Source organism: Heterodontus francisci, chromosome 5, assembly GCF_036365525.1.
Source record: "Heterodontus francisci isolate sHetFra1 chromosome 5, sHetFra1.hap1, whole genome shotgun sequence".
NCBI classification, from domain to species: domain Eukaryota; kingdom Metazoa; phylum Chordata; class Chondrichthyes; order Heterodontiformes; family Heterodontidae; genus Heterodontus; species Heterodontus francisci.
Window position 1 is genome coordinate 190,620,478 of NC_090375.1, and position 18,870 is coordinate 190,639,347.

At 43.6% G+C, this 18,870-nt stretch overlaps 1 protein-coding gene across 7 annotated transcripts in view; it reads left to right on the forward strand.

Moving 5' to 3' along the window:
• The window catches only part of znf516 (zinc finger protein 516), a 258,381-nt gene that overhangs the window by 162,565 nt on the left and 76,946 nt on the right, over window positions 1–18,870 (forward strand). For 6 of the 7 annotated variants that reach the window (XM_068032496.1, XM_068032499.1, XM_068032495.1 and 3 more), the window contains one exon: window positions 5,692–13,541. The exons of the other annotated variant lie outside the window; for it this stretch is intronic. In XM_068032496.1, the coding sequence (XP_067888597.1) occupies window positions 5,692–5,918 (227 nt within the window). In that variant the 3' untranslated portion in view covers window positions 5,919–13,541. Of the gene's footprint in view, window positions 1–5,691; window positions 13,542–18,870 lie in introns of those variants that run through there. 7 annotated transcript variants of the gene reach the window in all.

Sequence of the window (18,870 nt, forward strand, 5' to 3'; positions counted from 1 at the left end):
CCTACAGTCTTTTTCTGCTATACAAATACAAGCTGTTATTCCCTTCCACCTTCCACCCTGCATAAACTCTGCAGCCTGTATCTTAACCCGCGGCACGTCCCGTTCATCCATCTCCCCTGTTCTCGCTGACCTACCTTGGCTCTGAGTCTGGCACTGCCTCAATTTTAAAATTGTCGTCCTTGCTTTCAAATCCCACCATGGCCTCGCTCCTCCCTCACTCTCGGTAACCTCGCACAGCCCCACAACCCTTTGAGATCTCTGGCATCCTGAGCATCCCCAATTTTAATCGCTCCACCATTGGCGGCCATGCCTTCAGCTACCCAGGCCCTAAGCTCTGGAATTCACCCCCCCCCCCTCCCCCACCCCAGCCTCTCTACCTCTCTCTCCTCCTTCAAGCCACTCCTTAAACCCTACCTCTTTGACCAAGCTTTTGGTGAATTGTCCTGATATCTCTTTATGTGGCTCTGTGCCAAAGTTTCATTAATAACGGTCTTGTGGAGCGTCATGGGATGTTTTGCAAGGTTAAAGGCGCTATAGAAATGGAAGTTGTTGTTATTTGTAACCACCACACAGTCCACCCCAATGAAATTATAGAACTCATTATTCACACCTAAGTGTCTTTTCTCTGTGTCCTGTCAGTAGACAAATATGAAAAATATGAACAGTGTTGTTAAAATCCCAGCACAAGAGCTACGACTGATTTCTAATTAGGTAGCCTGGCAATGGTTCTGAGCACCATCGTCTTTGGATATTTGCATTTGCTTCCTTGCTTGTGATGGGGGAGAGGAATATGTGATCGCTGTCATGCATATATATGTTAAAGCAACATTTTATTAAACTGTTACAGCAAAAAATGCTTTTTTTATAAGAAATTTTCTCAAAGTGATAAGAATCAGCACTTGAGGAACGCTATCCCATCGGCTCTATAGTACAAAATTGCTTGGCTTGTAATACTGCAAATTCCGCCTATGTTTTATAAGCGTATTATTTGCATTTTTGTGACAGCTGTAATGCAACTGAGTTTGACATCATTAGGGCATCAGACTGCGCTAAGTGAGCTGTAAACCTCCCATAAACAGAAGTTCCACCTGGTAAATGGCTTAGTGTTAAGACCGATACTATTTCCCCATTGTGCCCGGCGTAAAATGTGAATGACATTGTATTAGATAGAGTCGACATCACAGAAACAGGCCGTTCGGCCCAACTGGTTTATGTCGCCATTTATACTCACACGAGCCTCCTCCCATCTCTCTTCTTCAATTCCCATCAGTCTTTCAGATGAGACAGTGAACGTCTGTCCTCTCATTTGGACATAAAAGATCCCACGGTGCTATATCGAAGAAGGACAAGGAAGTTATCCCCGATGTCCTGGCCAATATTTATCCGTCAATTAAAATCGCTAAAACAGATTAGCTGATTATTATCATATTTCTGTTTGTGGCAGCTTGCTGTGTGCAAATCGGCTGCTGTGTTTCCTGCATTACAACAGTGACTACACTTCATTGGCTGTGAACCGTTTGGGACTTCCTGAGGTCATGAAAGGCGCTATAGAAATGCAAGTCCTTCTATTCCTTTCTCCCTCATATGTTTACCTAGTTTCACCACCCACCCTCACCCTCACCCTTAACTGGCCCTGGCGATCCCGACCCCACTTACCTCTCCTGGGGTCTCTGCCAGTACTGCAAGGCTGTCGGCCCTCTGAATGGCTGGCAGCCCTGGAGGTGGGATTCCTCCCTTAAAGGGACAATGTCCCTGATGGCGGGCAGTTAATTGGCTGCCTGCTGTGAGACAGCAACAGGGGTCCAACGAAGGGCTGTGATGGGGTCTTCCCCCACCTTCTGGCCCGCCACCAGGGCCCTGTAGCCGGAATAAAACCCAACCCAAACTTTCAGTGCTGGATATCGGAAAGTAATCACCTCATGAGTGATCAAACCAAGCTACATTAGTGACCTGAATTCCCAAATGGCTACATTCTTCATCCTTCTGAGTTCCAGCTAGCACTTTGCCAATTTGATATCTTTCTATTTGTATTCTGCATTGACTTTCCCTCCTGTCCATGGCTTTCATTCTTTACGAAAGAAAAGCACAACTGCCTGCGATACAGACAAGTCATTCGGAGAACTTTCCTTTCCTTATCTGACATCTGTTTCATCCCACAATGTCGGTGAGCAGCTTTTTGATTGATTAAATGGAAAGTGTTTGGGCAGCTATGACTGTGTTATATACTAGGCAACTGGAGTTTGAATCTCAACCTGAACTACATTCGAGATTCCAACTCTGTCAGATTATGGTGCTTTGATGTTGGCTGGATTGTTAAGTATGGCAAACAGAGGCTAATAAAATACAATCTTTTAAGACCAGCTATGTAGCTGAAGCAGATAAGTTTATACTTTGTATAAGGACGGAAAAGGACTTACATGGCTACAGTATGGAGTCAGAGAACAAGTCTCAGAATGGATAACAAAATGGCTAAAATAGTAACAGACAACAGAGTAGGGCTTAAAGGTGGAAGGTGGGAAGTGGTGTTCCTCAGGAATCTGTGCTGGGAACACTCTTGTTTTCATCATTTACAACAGTTCAAACACACTGACCCCACTGTGTCTGTTCTGCATCTCTTCTGTCCACCAGACTGAGATTGCGAACTCAAACTTTATTTGTACCCTTTTTTCTTCCTTTGTTCCTCCCAGACCACACCCATCCCTGTCCCCATGCAAAAATGTCTCCCTGTTGTAATACAGCTTTCTTCCTCAGCTGGGGAGGTGAGTGTTCCTGGTTCCACAGAGACTGTCAATGACGCTTTAATGCTTCACTAACAGGACCTGGGTTTCAGTAAGGTTCATAGAACATAGAACAGTACAGCACAGTACAGGCCCTTCGGCCCACGATGTTGTGCCGAACCTTTAACCTACTCTAAGATCAAACTAACTACCTACCCTTCATTCTACTATCATCCATGTACCTATCCGAGAGTCTCTTAAATGCCCCTAATGTATCTGCTTCTACTACCACCGCTGGCAGCGCATTCCACGCACCCACCACTCTCTGTGTAAAGAACCTACCTCTGACATCTCCCCGAAACCTTCCTCCAATCACCTTAAAATTATGCCCCCTGGTGATAGCCCTTTCCACCCTGGGAAAAAGATTCTGACTGTCCACTCTATGCCTCTCATCATCTTGTACCCCTCTATCAAGTCACCTCTCATCCTTCTTCGCTCCAATGAGAAAAGCCCTAGCTCCCTCAATCTTTCTTCATAGGACATGCCCTCCAGTCCAGGCAGCATCCTGGTAAATCTCCTCTGCACCCTCTCTAAAGCTTCCACATGCTTCCTATAATGAGGCGACCAGAACTGAACACAATATTCCAAGTGTGGTCTAACCAGGGCCTTATAGAGCTGCAGCATAACCTCATGGCTCTTAAACTCAATCCCCTGTTAATGAAAGCCAACACACCATACACCTTCTGAACAACCCTATCAACTTGGGTGGCAACTTTGAGCGATCTATGGACATGGACCCCAAGATCCCTTTGTTCCTCCACACTACCTGTTCTTTCAACCTTTTCTTGGTACTGATGCACAACGCTTCTCTTTGACCTGGCCAAAAGGTCGTCAAGCTTAACCTCTGAAGGCAATGAATACAATTTTAACCTAACTCACTCAATATTACTAGCTGACATCAGTGGAGATTAAAATCAGGCAGGGTGTAAAACCAACATTGCACTCAATCCCGACAGGTTCCCGACTGGCAGCATAGGTTAAAATTGGCCCCATTGGGCAGGGTGTAAAATCAGCATTCCATCTGAGCCTGTGGGTTTTCCAGCTAGCGGCTGGATTTTATGCACCCCCCCACCCCCACCCCGAGGCGGGATCGGAGTGGGGTGGGGGGGGCATGGAGATTTGCAACGGATAGCAGGGGAGGCAGCAGAATGGAGGCCCTATCACCTCTGTGTTGCTCGGCAATCTTCCCGATGACAGCCTTCCCGCCCCGAAGCAAATTGAGGCCCTTAAGTGGCCTAGTAAGGGCCTTTTCCCACCCCCGCTAGGATCATACCAGCGGCTGGGGCCGCCTGGGGAGGGTGCAAGGCACCCTCCCTGCGGGCTTGGGGGTGTATCCGTCCTTTGTGGGCAATTTGTGACCCATGGAAGACCCCCACCAGGAACAACTTTACCCCCCGGTACCCCTCTCCCCCTAGACTGAACGACCATCCCCCACCACCCTCGCTGGGGCCTTCAGGCTTGCCCCGGCCACCCCACCTCACCTACCTGTGGTCCAGGTTTCCACCGCTTGGCCTGGTTCCGAATCCTTTGCAGTACCGGCAGTGGCCACCGCTCCTGCCGACACTGCTGAGCTGCCGGCCCTGTGATTGGCCGGCAGCTCCCGGAGGTGGAATCCCCATCCCTTTAAAGTCTTTAGAGGGACGGAGATCTTGTCTCCTAAAACTTTGACACAAGAAGACCAGAGGATTGCTCCGGGGGGGTGGGGGGGCGATGGTTGGGAGGGGGGGGCGGGTAGTCAGAGACGGGGTTCTCCCTGCCTTTTCGGCCCGGTGCCGGGAGCCCTGCCTCCAGCACAAAATGCAGCCCAGCGAGTTAGGTTAAAACTGTCCCCAATAAGGCTCCAAAAGTGGTCAAACTGGTATTTAGAGTCAGACCTGAGAAAAGAGCCATTATTTTAACGGCAACTGCTTCCCCTATCGACTTGAGATTGGTTATGTTTGATATTGTTCTTTACACAGAAATTATTGTTTGCAACTCTGATTGGATGCATTTCTGGGGTTTCATCACATGACTTCCCACCCCAAACTTCCCCCCCCCCCCCGATTAAACAGCCTTTCCACATGATCTCCAATGTATTTACAACTAATAAACAAAAGTGTTCAAAGAAAATGAGAAAATGCACAATTTTTTAAACTCCCCCTACGATGTGCCCTGGAAATTAATCTTTAATTCCTGGAGACTCTGGGACAATCCTGGAGGGTTCGCAAACCTAAAGAAGATTGACTCGTCTCAATAAAGCATTTGAGTTTGGAGATAGAAGTGTCTTTTATATCATGATTTACTGCTATCTTCAGAGTTTCCAGTCTAGCAGGTATTTCTGAGCATTTCCATTCTACCTGCCTGTGTATATCTATAAGATGTTAAAAGTCTCATATTCATTGCACACTCCTTCCGGTGAACATCACAGTTACTGCTTGTTACATGTTAACAGTCACACTTAGAATTTCAGCATGTGCTCTGATTCACAACAACAACTTGCATTTCTGTAGTGCCTTTAACATAATAAAACATCCCAAGATGCTTTGCGGGTGCGTTGTCAAGCAAAATTTGACACCGAGCCACATCAGGAGATGTTAGGACAGATGACCAAAAACTTGGTCAAAGAGGTAGGTTTTTAAGGAGTCTCATAAAGAGGGAGAGAGAGATAGAGAGGCGCAGAGTTTTAGAGAGGGAATTCCAGAGCTTAGGGCCTTGGCAGCTCAAGGCAAGGCCGCCAGTGGTGGAGCGATTAAAATTGGGATGAGCAGGAGGCCGAAATTGGAGAAACACTAGGGGAGAGCTGCTAGCTTATTTTTGATAAAAACAGAAACTGCTGTTAACACTCAACAGGCCATTCAACGTCTGAAAAGCAAATCAGTTAACTTTTTTTTGGGAATGGCTACTCTTAAATCACTTTTCTTCTTCTGTGCTACAGCACAGAGACCTTTCCAATGCAGATACTGTCCTTACAGTGCCTCTCAGAAGGGGAACCTGAAAACGCATGTACAGTGTGTTCATCGCGTGCCGTTCGACAACGCCCAGTATCCAGATCGCCGGTTCAGGCTCTCACGGAATGATGTCGATCTCTACAAAGCAATGGAGAAACAGTTTGATCGTTTTTCAACAGGTCGCCAGGCGTCAGGAGCAACCATACTGGAATGAGATCTCCTCTGCACGCTTTCCCGTTCCGCGATTTTCAGGATCTCTCTACTCACATTCAGTGAGAAGTGGTGGGACATTTTGCGAATGAGTGGGGGGAATGTGGCTGCAGTGTCTGTGTCTCTTCAGGTCTCGTGGAGGCAAGGAACAACTGTTTATAAGATAACGTGACACGAAAGTTGATAGCTTCTTTTCTTGATGAATGACTGCAGGTCTGCAGACTATTAAAAGTAGTGCCACTGGTCTGCAAGCAGAATGCTGAGAAGTTGTCTGTACAGAATGCATTTTTTTTTGAATACTTGCATTGAGAATGTAGACTGGTTAAATCCTCATTGTTTCAGTCACGCAGTCCTTTTTGTGCCTTCCTTAGATGTTGATGGAGTTTGGGAAGCTCAACCATGGTTTTGAGACGGACTGATGCAAGTCAGTCTGACACTAGGTGCTAGTGTCAGTAAAATACATTACTGTGGACATGCAATGCAGCCCTTACCACATCATCGAAACTCGTCGTTAAACAAGGAAGGTCAAAGTTTATCAAAGGTGCATTCATATGTGTTTTTAAAAAAATTTTTTGAGTGGACTGTCTTGGGCAAAAATAATTCATGTTAAAAATTAAAAGCCAGGGAACATAGGAACAAGAGTAGGCCATTTAGCCTGTCGAGTCTGCTCCGCCATTCAATTAGATCATGGCTGATCATCTACCTCAACACCAATTTCCTGCGCTATACCCATAATCCCTTGATGTCATTAGTATCCAGAAATCTATCGATCTCTTATTGAACATGCTCAATGACTGAGCTTCTACAGCCCTCTGGGGTAGAGAATTCCAAAGATTCACCACCCACTGAGTGAAGGAATTCCTCCTCATCTCAGTCTTAAATGGCCTGTCCCTTATTCTGAGACTGTTTCACCTGATTCTAGACTCACCAGCCAGAGGAAACATCCTATCCACATCTACCCTGTCATACCCCGTAAGCACTTTGTAAGTTTCAATGAGATCACCTCTCATTCTTTGAAACTCTAGAGAATACAAGCCCAGTTTCTTCAATCTCTCATCATAAGAGAATCCCGCCATCCCCGGGATTAGTCTGGTGAACCTCCTTGCACTCCCTCTATGGCAAGTACATCCTTTCTTAGATGAGGAGACCAAAACTGTACACAATACTCCAGGCGCGGTCTCACCAAGGCTCTATACAATTGCAAGCCATGTCAACCGGAAGCATTCTTGCTATCCCCTGATAGAAAGGAATTAAATTTGCACATGAACTCATTAGTACGTGTTTTTTATGGCATATTAAGCTTTGCAGGATATTTTATACAATCCATTACTTTCAATTCAAATACAAAGGTTGACACAGAGAAACCAAAAGGAACGGTTTCTTGGTAAGAAAGTTTGTTGTAAAAAACAGCAGTTGACCAGTAAGATATATTAACTCATTGCTTCAATGCTCAGGACTTAGTTAGACAGACTTTTCATTGGCAATGGAGTCAAGGGTTATGGAGAACAGGCAGGAAAGTGGGGTTAAGGCCACAATCAGATCAGCCAGGATCTTATTGAATGGCAGAGCAGGCTCGAGGGTCCGAATGGCCAATTCTCGCCTCTATTTCTTATGTTCTTATGACTGCGTAACAAGATTACTCTACTTTCCTGAAGAGTTCTTGTTACATCGTAACTTGTTATGCTCTGACCCAAAATCTGTGTTTACTTCTTCTGTTTTGGCTATTCTGGTTTTTTTCTGCTTTTGAGGGTTTGACTGATTTGGGATCATGGGGTGCAAGGAGAAGCCATCAGTGTACAATATAAAGAATTTTGATTAAATACAAGTGACTCCAGGAGCCTGAAATTCCTCTTTTAACAGTATGTTCGAGAGACGTCTGCTCTTTACTGGTTAATCACCAACTAGCAAGAATGCGTGAACAAGCTATTTGATAGCAAGTGCACAATGCCAGTAATGTACATGGGTAATAGAAGAAACATCAGCCAATCACAACAGTAAGGATTCTATAAACCTTCTCAAGGATTGAATAGCCCACTCTGTCAGTAGTATTCTCTCAGATGCCATGCAGCATTTGGGACAGAATTGCTGAACATCAGTAAAGAGAAAAACAATTTCCCTGCACAACGTGCTCCAAGCGTTAATGGATGCTGCAATTGCGATGACAGGTGCCTCCGGTTTATGGAGCTTGAATAAATCCAATTCTGTTTTTATTGCATGGGATTCCGAGATTTTTACTGGCCCCTTTTGAGGATTCCAATCCATCCATTCTGTGTGGAAGCGCATGCCTCACCCGCACACCATGCTAAACACACACGAGGAAATTAATTCTTCCTCACTGCCATTTCTTTATAGAAAGATGGTTCATTTTAAACATGACCTGTCCATCGGGAAACTTATAGGATCGAGTGCAATGATGGTTTTATGGCCTATCCCAACATTATGGTCCGCTTTGGAGATGAGAATTAAGTGGGGTGCAAAGCCAATGTTGGACCCAATCTCGGCAGTTTTATGATGGGCAGATTAGGTTAAAATTGACCGTAGAGTGTCAGTGTTCAAAAGTAATACTGACAGGTTCAGTTCAGCACAACAATTATACAGTTAACGGGAAGAACACTTCCTTGATTACAAGTATGTCCAGTAGAAAGCAATTTCCCATGATTCGGCCTTAACATACGAACATAACATAAGATATAGGAGCTGGAGGAGGCGATTCGGCCCCTCGAGCCTGCTCTGCCATTCAACAAGATCATGGCTGATTTTCTACCTCAGCTCCACCTTCCCGCACTATCCCCACATCCCTTAATTCCCTTAGTAAACAAAAATCTATCGATCTCTGCCTTGAATATACTCACTGACTGAACATCGACAGCTCTCTGGGGTAGAGAATTCCAAAAATTCACAACCCTCTGAGTGAAGAAATTTCTCCTCATCTCAGTCCTAAATGGGTGACCCTTATCCTGAGACTGTGACCCAGTGTTCTAGATTCCCCAGACAGGGGAAAGAGTTTCTCAGAATCTACCCTGTCAAGCCCCTCGAGAATTTTATATGTTTCAGTTAGTTCACCTCTCATTCTTAACAAGGCCTTAACAAGCACCAGGTAGCTTTCTTCAGTGCTGAGATGAGGAGAATTTTTTTTTATGCAGCGAGTTGCTGTGATCTGGAATGTGCTACCTGAAAGGGTGGCAGAGCGGATTCAATAGTAACTTTCAAAAGAGAATTGGGTAAACAGTTGAGGGGGAAAATGGCACAGCTGTGGGGAAAGAGCAGGAGGGTGAGAGTAATTGGATACATCCTTCAAACAGCCAGCACTGACACGATGGGATGAATGGCCTCCTTCTATACCTTCGCACTAATTTTTGGAGGGGTAGAAAGATTTAAAGAAGAACCAATAGACAAGAAATCCATCTGTGATTTCCTTCACAACTCAACCCCTTTTTAACTGAATGCCCATTTCTCCCAATAAATTTATTACTGGAGGAATTTTCAGTTCCATGGACTCCAATATATTTTAACATGTTTCACATAAAAAATCTTTGCACTATGTATTTCTCAAGGCTGTGGCCTCAAGAGAAAAAGATTCATTGAAAAGAAGCCAAAATTTTCTATAAGCTTTAAGACATATTTTCATTTGCTTTACTTGTGAAGGTGGAAATAATTGAACAAAACCTACTGTACCTTGTTTGCTTTCAGCTCATAATGCTTTCTTAATGTATGGTGTTAATTGTTCTGTACCATTGGAGGTAACAGTGTGGTGGAAGATTACACAACTGTAGTATGGAATTAAATTACATGCAGATTTATCTTGTCGAATTAACATGAAAATCTTACTAACAAATGTTTTAGGAAAATATCTAAATGAAGTGCACCACTGTGCTGAGGTTGTGTTATTCTGTGACTTTAACTTTGACAATTATTTTGTGATTAATTACAAAAAACATTGAAAGTTGTAAAATAATCTAAAAACTTTTAAGATAATCTGCGTTGCCTCTTTTTCCTAGTTTTCTTCAGAATTTGTGCTTTCAACAACAACAACTTTCATTTATATAGCACCTTTAATTTAGTAAAAATGTCCCAAGGTGCTTCACAAGAGGGTCAGCAGACAAAGGTTGACACCGACCCATGTAGGGAAATATTCGGACAGGCGACTAAAAGCTTGGTCAAAGAGGTAGGTTTTAAGGAGTGTCTGAAAGGAGGAGTGAGAAATGGAGAGCTTTAGGGAAGAAATTCCAGAGCTTAGGGCCTAGGCAGCTGAAGGCAAGGCCACCAATGGTGGAATGATGAAAATTGGGGATGTGCAAAAGACCAGAATTGTAGGGGCGCAGAGATCTCAGAGGGTTGTAGGGCTGGAGAAGGTTACAGAGATAGGGAGGGGCATTCTTAGTTAAATATTTTTCTCCTGTGGTTTTATGCAAATAATCTGTACCTTCATGCTTGTACACATTTGTGAATTCGGAGCCTTGAAAGTAGCATTCTTATAAATATGTTTCACAACTCAATGTTATTTCAATTCACTGCCTTCTCTCTCAATTTATAAGTGGTCAAATTTCCTTAAATTGGGTATCCACTTGGGCATCCCTTTTCTTTTAAAGTTAAATTTTATCAGTGAAGAGGTGAAACTGTAAGAGTCTGTTTGGAAAATGAAAATCAAGTATGATAGTATTGTTTCGTATTCCTTGCACCCTCTGTAAACTTGAGTTCACCCAAAGCTCTGCTGCCCATATGCTAACCCACATCAAGTCTTGTTCATTCATCAGCCCACTGTGCTTGCTAACCTACCTTAGTTCCCAGTCCAGCAACTAAATTCTCATCCTTGTTCTCCAATTCATCCACAGTCCCGTCCCCTCCCTATCTCCACCTCCAGCCCAACAACCCCCTGAAATATCTGTGTTCATCCAATTCTGGACACTCGCGCACCCCCGAGTTTAATCGCTCCGCCATTGGCAGCCATGCATTCAGCTGCCTGGGTTCTAAGCTCTGGAATTCCCTCCCTAAACCTCTCTGTCACTCCCTCTCTCTTTCCTCCTCTAAGTTGCTCCTTAAAACCTACCTCTTTGACCAAGCTTAGGGCTCACCTGCCCTAATATCTCTTTATGCAGCTCGGTGTCAAAATTTGTTTGGCAACGCTCCTGTGAAGTGCCTTGGGACATTTTACTACATTAAAATCGCTACATAAATGCAGGTTGTTGTTGTAGTTAGAGCCAGCATTAGCGCTGATTGTGCTTGTATCATTCTTTTGGTTTAAAGTGGGCAACTTATATTAGGGGAACAATTTCCTCCGTACTGTGTGTAACAGATTGTAACCCCATTCTTTATAAAAGTGAGAAAGGCTGTGATAAGGTAAGTAGTGATCGATGGTTTCCACTCATCAATCATATGGGATTGAGAGACCACATGTTTAAGATAATCATGAAAGCAAATAAAAGAAAGAACTAAAGGGGAAATCAGAAAGGTTCTTACCACAGAGTGGGAGGGTTAAAATGTTGGGAGTTTTCCACTGCAATCTGTTGAAGCAGATTCGTTAATAGTTTTGAAAGAAAATTACATTGTCTCTTGAGAAAGAGAACAGTTAACACTTACAGGGAGCATGAAAGAGAGTGGTTCATTTGGGGATAAAAGGGCACAAACCTAGGAACATAGGAACAGGAGGAGGCCATTCAGCCCCTCAAGCTTGTTCCGCCATTCAATTAAATCATGACTGATCTGTATCCTAACTCCATCTAATCACCTTGGTTCATCACCTTTGCCAACAAAAATCTGTTAATCTTAGTTTTGTAAGTTTTAATTGATCTTCAAGCTTCAACAACTTCTTGGAGTTCCAGATTTCCACTCCCCTTTGTGTGAAGAAGTGCTTCCTGACATCACCCCTGAAAAGCCGGGCTCTAATTTTAAGGTTATGTCCTCTTGCTCCACATCTCCCCACCAGAGGAAATTGTTTCTCTCCATCTACCCTGTCAACTGTTTTAATCATCTTAAACACCTCAATTAGATTACTTCTTAATCTTATATGCTCAAGGGAATAATGCAGGGTCTACTGACCTGTTTGTAGTAATTTTCTGTGTTTCTCTAATTTACAATTTTGTTACAGATAGTGCACAGAGGGCATACATATTTCGGGGCAACTTGCTTCCATCCCTCTGACAATGATACTCTTGTTCCCATTGTTGCGTGTGATTGGTTATAGTCCCTCTATCCCTGCAGGATGTGGCTCTACATCCTTTAACAGGGTAGTTCCCAAACCTTGTTGTTTGACGGACCCGTTTTCAAATAGATTAGTAATTATGGACACCCCCATCTAAATTATAATACTATAGAGCACTTAGAATATAAAGAGCTGCATGCAAAGCGTGTCTTAATAATGTTTTTAAGAAAACAGGTATTTGCTGTCATGCCACTCTCAGCACTGCTCCATGTGCACTCCCCTCTGAGGTGAGACAGCTAGCCAGCTCTGCACTGCACATGTGGTGGCTGCACTCTGCTCCTGCCCCCACCCCCTGCTCACACCAGGCCCACCTCCGGCCAATGCTTGTTCACTTACACTTGACCACAGCACCCTGGGCAGTCATCCACCTGTAAGGCCAACCCTGCCCGATTGTCACATTATTTTGCAGACCCCCCACTGGAAAATCACTACAGACCCCCCAGGAGTCTGTGGACCCCAGTTTGAGAACCACTCAAACTGACCCAAGAGTGGGTACTCACATATTATGTAATATGGATGTGAGAGCACATCCTATCAACCTAAAGATAGCAATGCACACGGTATGCATTTCTGTTCGTTCTTCATCTTCTTTTCCTCGAATTGTCTTTCAGGTATTTTACTTCTTTGCTTTTGTAATGTTTTTTGTTTCAGAACGTATTAAATTTAATCTCCTTCCTATGAAGCAATCATAACCATACGTAAATTACATTCTGAAAGGAAGCAAGTTGGAAGCCCAACTTACAGTGACATCTTTTCACTCATGTCACCGATTCACGTCATTACCAATTTAATGGCAAATTTTGTGAGATTAAATTAAGACTGGCCAGAAATCAGCAAAAGCCTGATCAATAATACCTCACCCTGCTTTTTAAGATATGCATTAATTTTATCAAATTACCACACTTTGTACATTTCCATCCAAGTTTTCCTATTTAAAGATGGCATTTATCATTTGTGTGGAGCACAAAGTGCAATGACGCAACATTCCATTCCTAGTGCATTTTGACGAAGGGTGGAATTACTTAGTGAAAGCAAAGTAAATACTTTATCTACATCTAACAAAAGAACCAAGCTTAGAACTTTGATGCTTTTCAGATCCTTTCTCTCCTCCCCACCTTGCTGAATTCATTTCAAGCAGTATTAAGAACGTTTATTCATCTTCATAGTTGCAATAAATTATGTAAATTAATTCCGATCGTAGTTTATGGCATAGCAAAGGTTACTTTTCTCCCCTAGCAGAATTGTGTCACAATGTTATTTTACTGTCATTTACTGGATTGTTAAATCAACATATTTAATGCTGTTTATGTTTTGTATTTATTCAGTTGGTTATCATTTTTTTAAATACACTCTTTAAATCCATGTGCTTTTTGACTTGTAATTTTAATTTTTGAGTTTTCCACTTTTCCAGATTAATAGAGTGTAAACATTTTCTTGTCTGTTTCCATATTAAAGATTTCTATAATCCACTTGTCATCATGTGTTATACATCTGTGGTTCCTACAGTGATCTGACATTTCAGCAGTGACTCGCTGAGGTGCCGTCTTTCTGGTGAGATGTTAAAGCGAGACCTCTGTCTACTCTCTCAAGTGGGCGTAAAAGATCCTATGGCACTATTTCAAAGAAGGCCTGTGCTGAAGACCTGTGTTCCAGAACTTGCCGCGCCCCTAGCCAAGCTGTTCCAGTACAGCTACAACACTGGCATCTACCTGGCAATGTGGAAAATTGCTCAGGTATGTCCTGTACACAAAAAGTTGGACAAGTCCAACCCGGCCAATTACCTCCCCATCAGCCTACTCTCAATCATCAGTAAAGTGATGGAAGGTGTCATCAACAGTGCCATCAAGCAGCACTTGCTTAGCAATAACCTGCTCAGTGATGCTCAGTTTGGATCCCACCAGGGCCACTCAGCTCCTGACCTCATTACAGCCTTGGTTCAAACATGGACAAAAGAGCTGAACTCAAGAGGTGAGGTGAGAGTGACTGCCCTTGACATCAAGGCATCATTTGACCAAGTATGGCATCAAGGAGCCCTAGCAAAACTGAGGTCAATGGGAATCAGGGGAAAACCCTCCGCTGGCTGGAGTCACACCTAGCGCAAAGGAAGATGGATGTGGTTGTTGGAGGTCAATCATCTGAACTCCAGGACATCACTGCAGGAGTTCCTCAGGGTAGTGTCCTAGGCCCAACCATCTTCAGCTGCTTCATCAATGACCTTCCTTCAATCATAAGGTCAGAAGTGGGGATGTTCGCTGATGATTGAACAATGTTCAGCACCATTCGTGACTCCTCAGATACTGAAGCAGTCCGTGTAGAAATGCAGCAAGACCTGGACAATATCCAGGCTTGGGCTGATAAGTGGCAAATAACATTCGCGCCACACAAGTGCCATTCAATGACCATCTCCAACAAGAGAGAATCTAACCATCTCCCCTTAACATTCAGTGGCATTACCATTGCTGAATCCCCCACTATCAACATCCTGGGAGCTACCATTGACCAGAAACTGAACTGGAGTAGCCATATAAATACTGTGGCTACAAGAGCAGGTCAGAGGCTAGGAATCCTGTGGCAAGTAACTCACCTCCTGACTCCCCAATGCCTGTCCACCATCTACACGGCACAAATCAGGAGTGTGATGGAATACTCTCCACTTGCCTGGATGGGTGCAGCTCCAACAACATTCAAGAAGCTCGACACCATCCAGGACAAAGCAGCCGGCTTGATTGGCATCCCATCTACAAACATTCACTCCTTCCACCACGGACACACAGTGGCAGCAGTGTGTACCATCTACAAGATGCACTGCAGCAATGCACCAAGGGTCCTTAGAAGCACCTTCCAAACCCACGACCTCTACCAACTAGAAGGACAAGGGCCGCAAATGCATGGGAACACCACCACCTGCAAGTTCCCCTCCAAGTCACACACCATCCTGATCTGGAACTGTATCGCTGTTCCTTCACTGTGGCTGGGTCAAAATCCTGGAACTCCCTTCCTAACAGCACTGTACGTGTACCTACCCTAAATGGACAGCAGCGGTTCAGGAATGCAGCTCACCACCACCTTCTCAAGGCCAATTAGGGCTGGGCAATAAATGCTGGCCTGGCAGCGACGCCCAAATCCCATGAATGAATTTAAAAAAACATCAGGGGCATTCTCCCCCGTATCCTGGCCAATATTTACATCTCAAACAACATCAGAAACACAGATTATCTGGTCATTATGACATAGTGGGAGCTTGCTGTGTGGAAATTGGCTGCCACTTTTCCCACATATGACTATACTTCAAAAGTACTCCAAAGTGTTTTGAGGCATCCTGATGTTGTGAAAGGCACTATAGAAATGCAGGGTCTTAATATTTTCTGACAACGCTATCTTTTTAATCCCCAATTCCCTCCCTTTTTATCCATTGGGCCAGTAATTTAATCTTTGGCGCCTGGTAGGCAGCTGACTACAAATCTGGACACTGAAATCTTTAAATGCGCAAGACTTAAGCTAAAACAATCTGGAAACGCCTGTGGCAATTAGAGTCTGTGCACTCGTATACCTTATTAAGGCCCCGAGTTCTTTGTTAATTAAGGGATGGCCCCTTAGGAGGAGCCCATTCAGACTATTTTACCTGCATCAGTGCATCATATAGTGTAGTGCCTTTCCTCTCCCTTATGCAGATTTTGAGAGCTTGAACAGTCAATTAGACAATGCATTCAAATGACATAAATACTGATTGAGGAGGCCCTACCTTCGGTTGGCTCTCTGATATAAAAGGTATATTTCAGACTTCTGCATAACTGTTAGCCATTCACTGCTTCTCTACCATATTACTTCAAAAAGCTAGCATGCCACGTATAGATACTCTGATCATGAAGACACCATTGTGAGGGTCAGACCACATGGTACAAATGTCTGAAAAATCAGTCATGGAGACGATCTTTTATAGTGCATTGACAACCTAGAAATCTGGCGCTCAGCAGAAGATATTGTTGCAAGGATTTTTTTTGTATTAAAACTTAGGATTCTGTGTTTTTAAAAACTGTAAAAGGATTTCAGTGGACATTGAAAGGGAGTTCAGCAAAAGCTGAACTGGTAAACAAGGACTGGAATACGGGTAATTTCAAGGAAACCAGCAGGGGGTTGACTGGCATGTGACTTGTTTCGAAAGGTTTTGGTTTCAGTTTTAAAAAGCCAGTGAGTTTGGACAAAGAGCAGGCATATGACATTTGATTTTGGCCTACCTGGAGATCAGAAGAAGGAGATCTGTAAAAGAATCTTGCATCTCTTGAGAAAAAACCCTGTATTTCAAATGTGGTAGATTCCGATTGCCTTTTGTCTCTAAAGAATCCCTGCATCAAGCTGTACTGTTGCCTTGTTTAGTTTAGTTTAGAGATACAGCACTGAAACAGGCCCTTCGGCCCACCGAGTCTGTGCCGACCATCAACCACCCATTTATACTAATCCTACACTAGTTCCATATTCCTACCACATCCCCACCTGTCCCTATATTTCCCTACCACCTACCTATACTAGGGGCAATTTATAATGGCCAATTAACCTATCAACCAGCAAGTCTTTGGCATGTGGGAGGAAACCGGAGCACCCGGAGGAAACCCACGCAGACACAGGGAGAACTTGCAAACTCCACACAGGCAGTACCCAGAATTGAACCCGGGTCGCTGGAGCTGTGAGGCTGCGGTGCTAACCACTGCGCCACTGTGCCGCCTATGGGGTTTAAGAAATCCTGAATATTGGAAGAAACCTTTTACTGCTGTACTGCTGCTGTTAGACCTAAGAAGATCCTTGTTGCTGCACCTGATGGAAAACCTTATGTGAAACCTTCTCCCGTTGAAGTTCTTTGAACACCTACCCATCACAGACTGTTCATCAACCTCGCCTGGAAAGACTTCAAGTGGCATCCAACTATTCGACATTGGGACACCTCGCCAAATCAAAGAACTTCCTTCCAGACCGTGACAGCCTACGTTTTTTATTATTTCTTTCATTCCTATGAAATAGCTGTAAACAAAAACCCATTGTTTTAACCATTTTTTTTTGGATGTATGTGTGTATGCGTGAGAGCTAGGGAAAATAAGGAGCTTTAATATCTCACTTCGCATATAGATTTACTTCATTATTGGTTAGGACTTGGTTTTATAATAAACAGTCAATTTTGTTGTTGATTAAAGACACCTGATTGGTGTGCTTTATTCTGGGAACAGAGTATCTAATTGGCTGTTTCAGTAAGTGGGAAAAATTTATTGATATGCTGTGGCCCGTGGAGAAGTGGGACTGAATTAACAGTGCACTCCTCCTGCCTTGGTCATAACAATATATAAAGACTGATTGAAAGCGACTCTGAAACAGTGCAACCTAAATGTCCATAAGTGGGGTCAACTTCCTGCACTAAAGGCCTCCAGCGCTGCATCTGAGAACCCAAAAGCCCTCTCACTGGCCTGCTGCTCCATTCTCAAGTTTCCTCCTGCACCTAATGTTGATTGAGCTGCTTCAGCCAAAATGCATCCCCCCTTTAAAAGTTGCAAGCTGGCTTTAAGAAGTGCAGGCTAGCTTTAAGTGCTGCTAGCCTCACATAAACTTGGGCTTCCTGCTGAGCATGCAGTCACTCAGCAGCACCTTTAGCACTGGACTGCACACCACAATCACGGAAATGATCAGGCAGCATGAGGTTTATGTACTACCTGCATTACTTTCAACGGGTGCAGGTTAATCATGTATCATGATCCCAAGTCCACTAGCAGGCCTGATCGAATTTATAGCCCTATGTCTCTGAGTAAGACATTGTCATTTCTTGATGGTCAAAAAGTTGTTCAGGGTGAGTGACAAGAATGGGGGAGTGGGACTAATGGATAGCTGTTATGTCAATGTGCTTTGTTGAATTATAATTTTCTTTAATCCACTAATTGGAGATCTGAATTTATATTTTTATAAAAGGCATTTTAAAAAGATCAACTGAAAGGATAAATTTGCTGGAAGCTTAAGTTGGCTATCTAATTTGCAACACTGTATCCTATACTGCAATACTTGTGAGGAGGGACACGAAATGTCTGCTCATACCCCAGCAAGAACCAAGACATAGGAAGTTTAAAAGAACTACCTGTTCTCTTTAGCAAGAGAAAAATACTGCCAACTGCTATGCTTTGAATCACTGCTTATCATGTGACAAGCCCCTCCCCATCTGTGGTTTTAAGCTTTTGTCTTTCTACAGCAGAGAAAGGAGAAGTTTGTTGATTCTGACAAGCGCAAACCCTAAGTGGGTGTCCCAGTTTCTCTCTCTGTCTCCATTCCAGCTTGAAAGCTTTCAAATCCTGCCTGTTGACTGACCACCTTTGCATACGCCGACTACAATCAGAAACCGCATTGGAGGAAATCATCCACATTGCTGCCTATAAGAGACCAACCGAACCAGTCATTTACCTCTTCAAGCTAAAAGCCTCAGGACCACTGAATTCAGCTAGAAGTCAGCCGAATCACCAAACTCCACAAACTGTATACCTTTTATATGGACTTTAACTCAACCAATCTACCTTTCCTCACTCTGTAACCTATTTGTGTGTGTGTAAACCTCTAGTGTGTGTGACAGTGAAAGTTGGTGTGTTGTTTATTATTATATTAGTTTAGTTTAGGTACAATAAAGTTAATCTCTTTCTTTGTTAACTCAAGAAAACCTGTTTGATTGGTTCTTGTTATGATCATAGCAGTAAGTAAGAACATAAGAACTAGGAGCAGGAGTAGGCAATTCAGC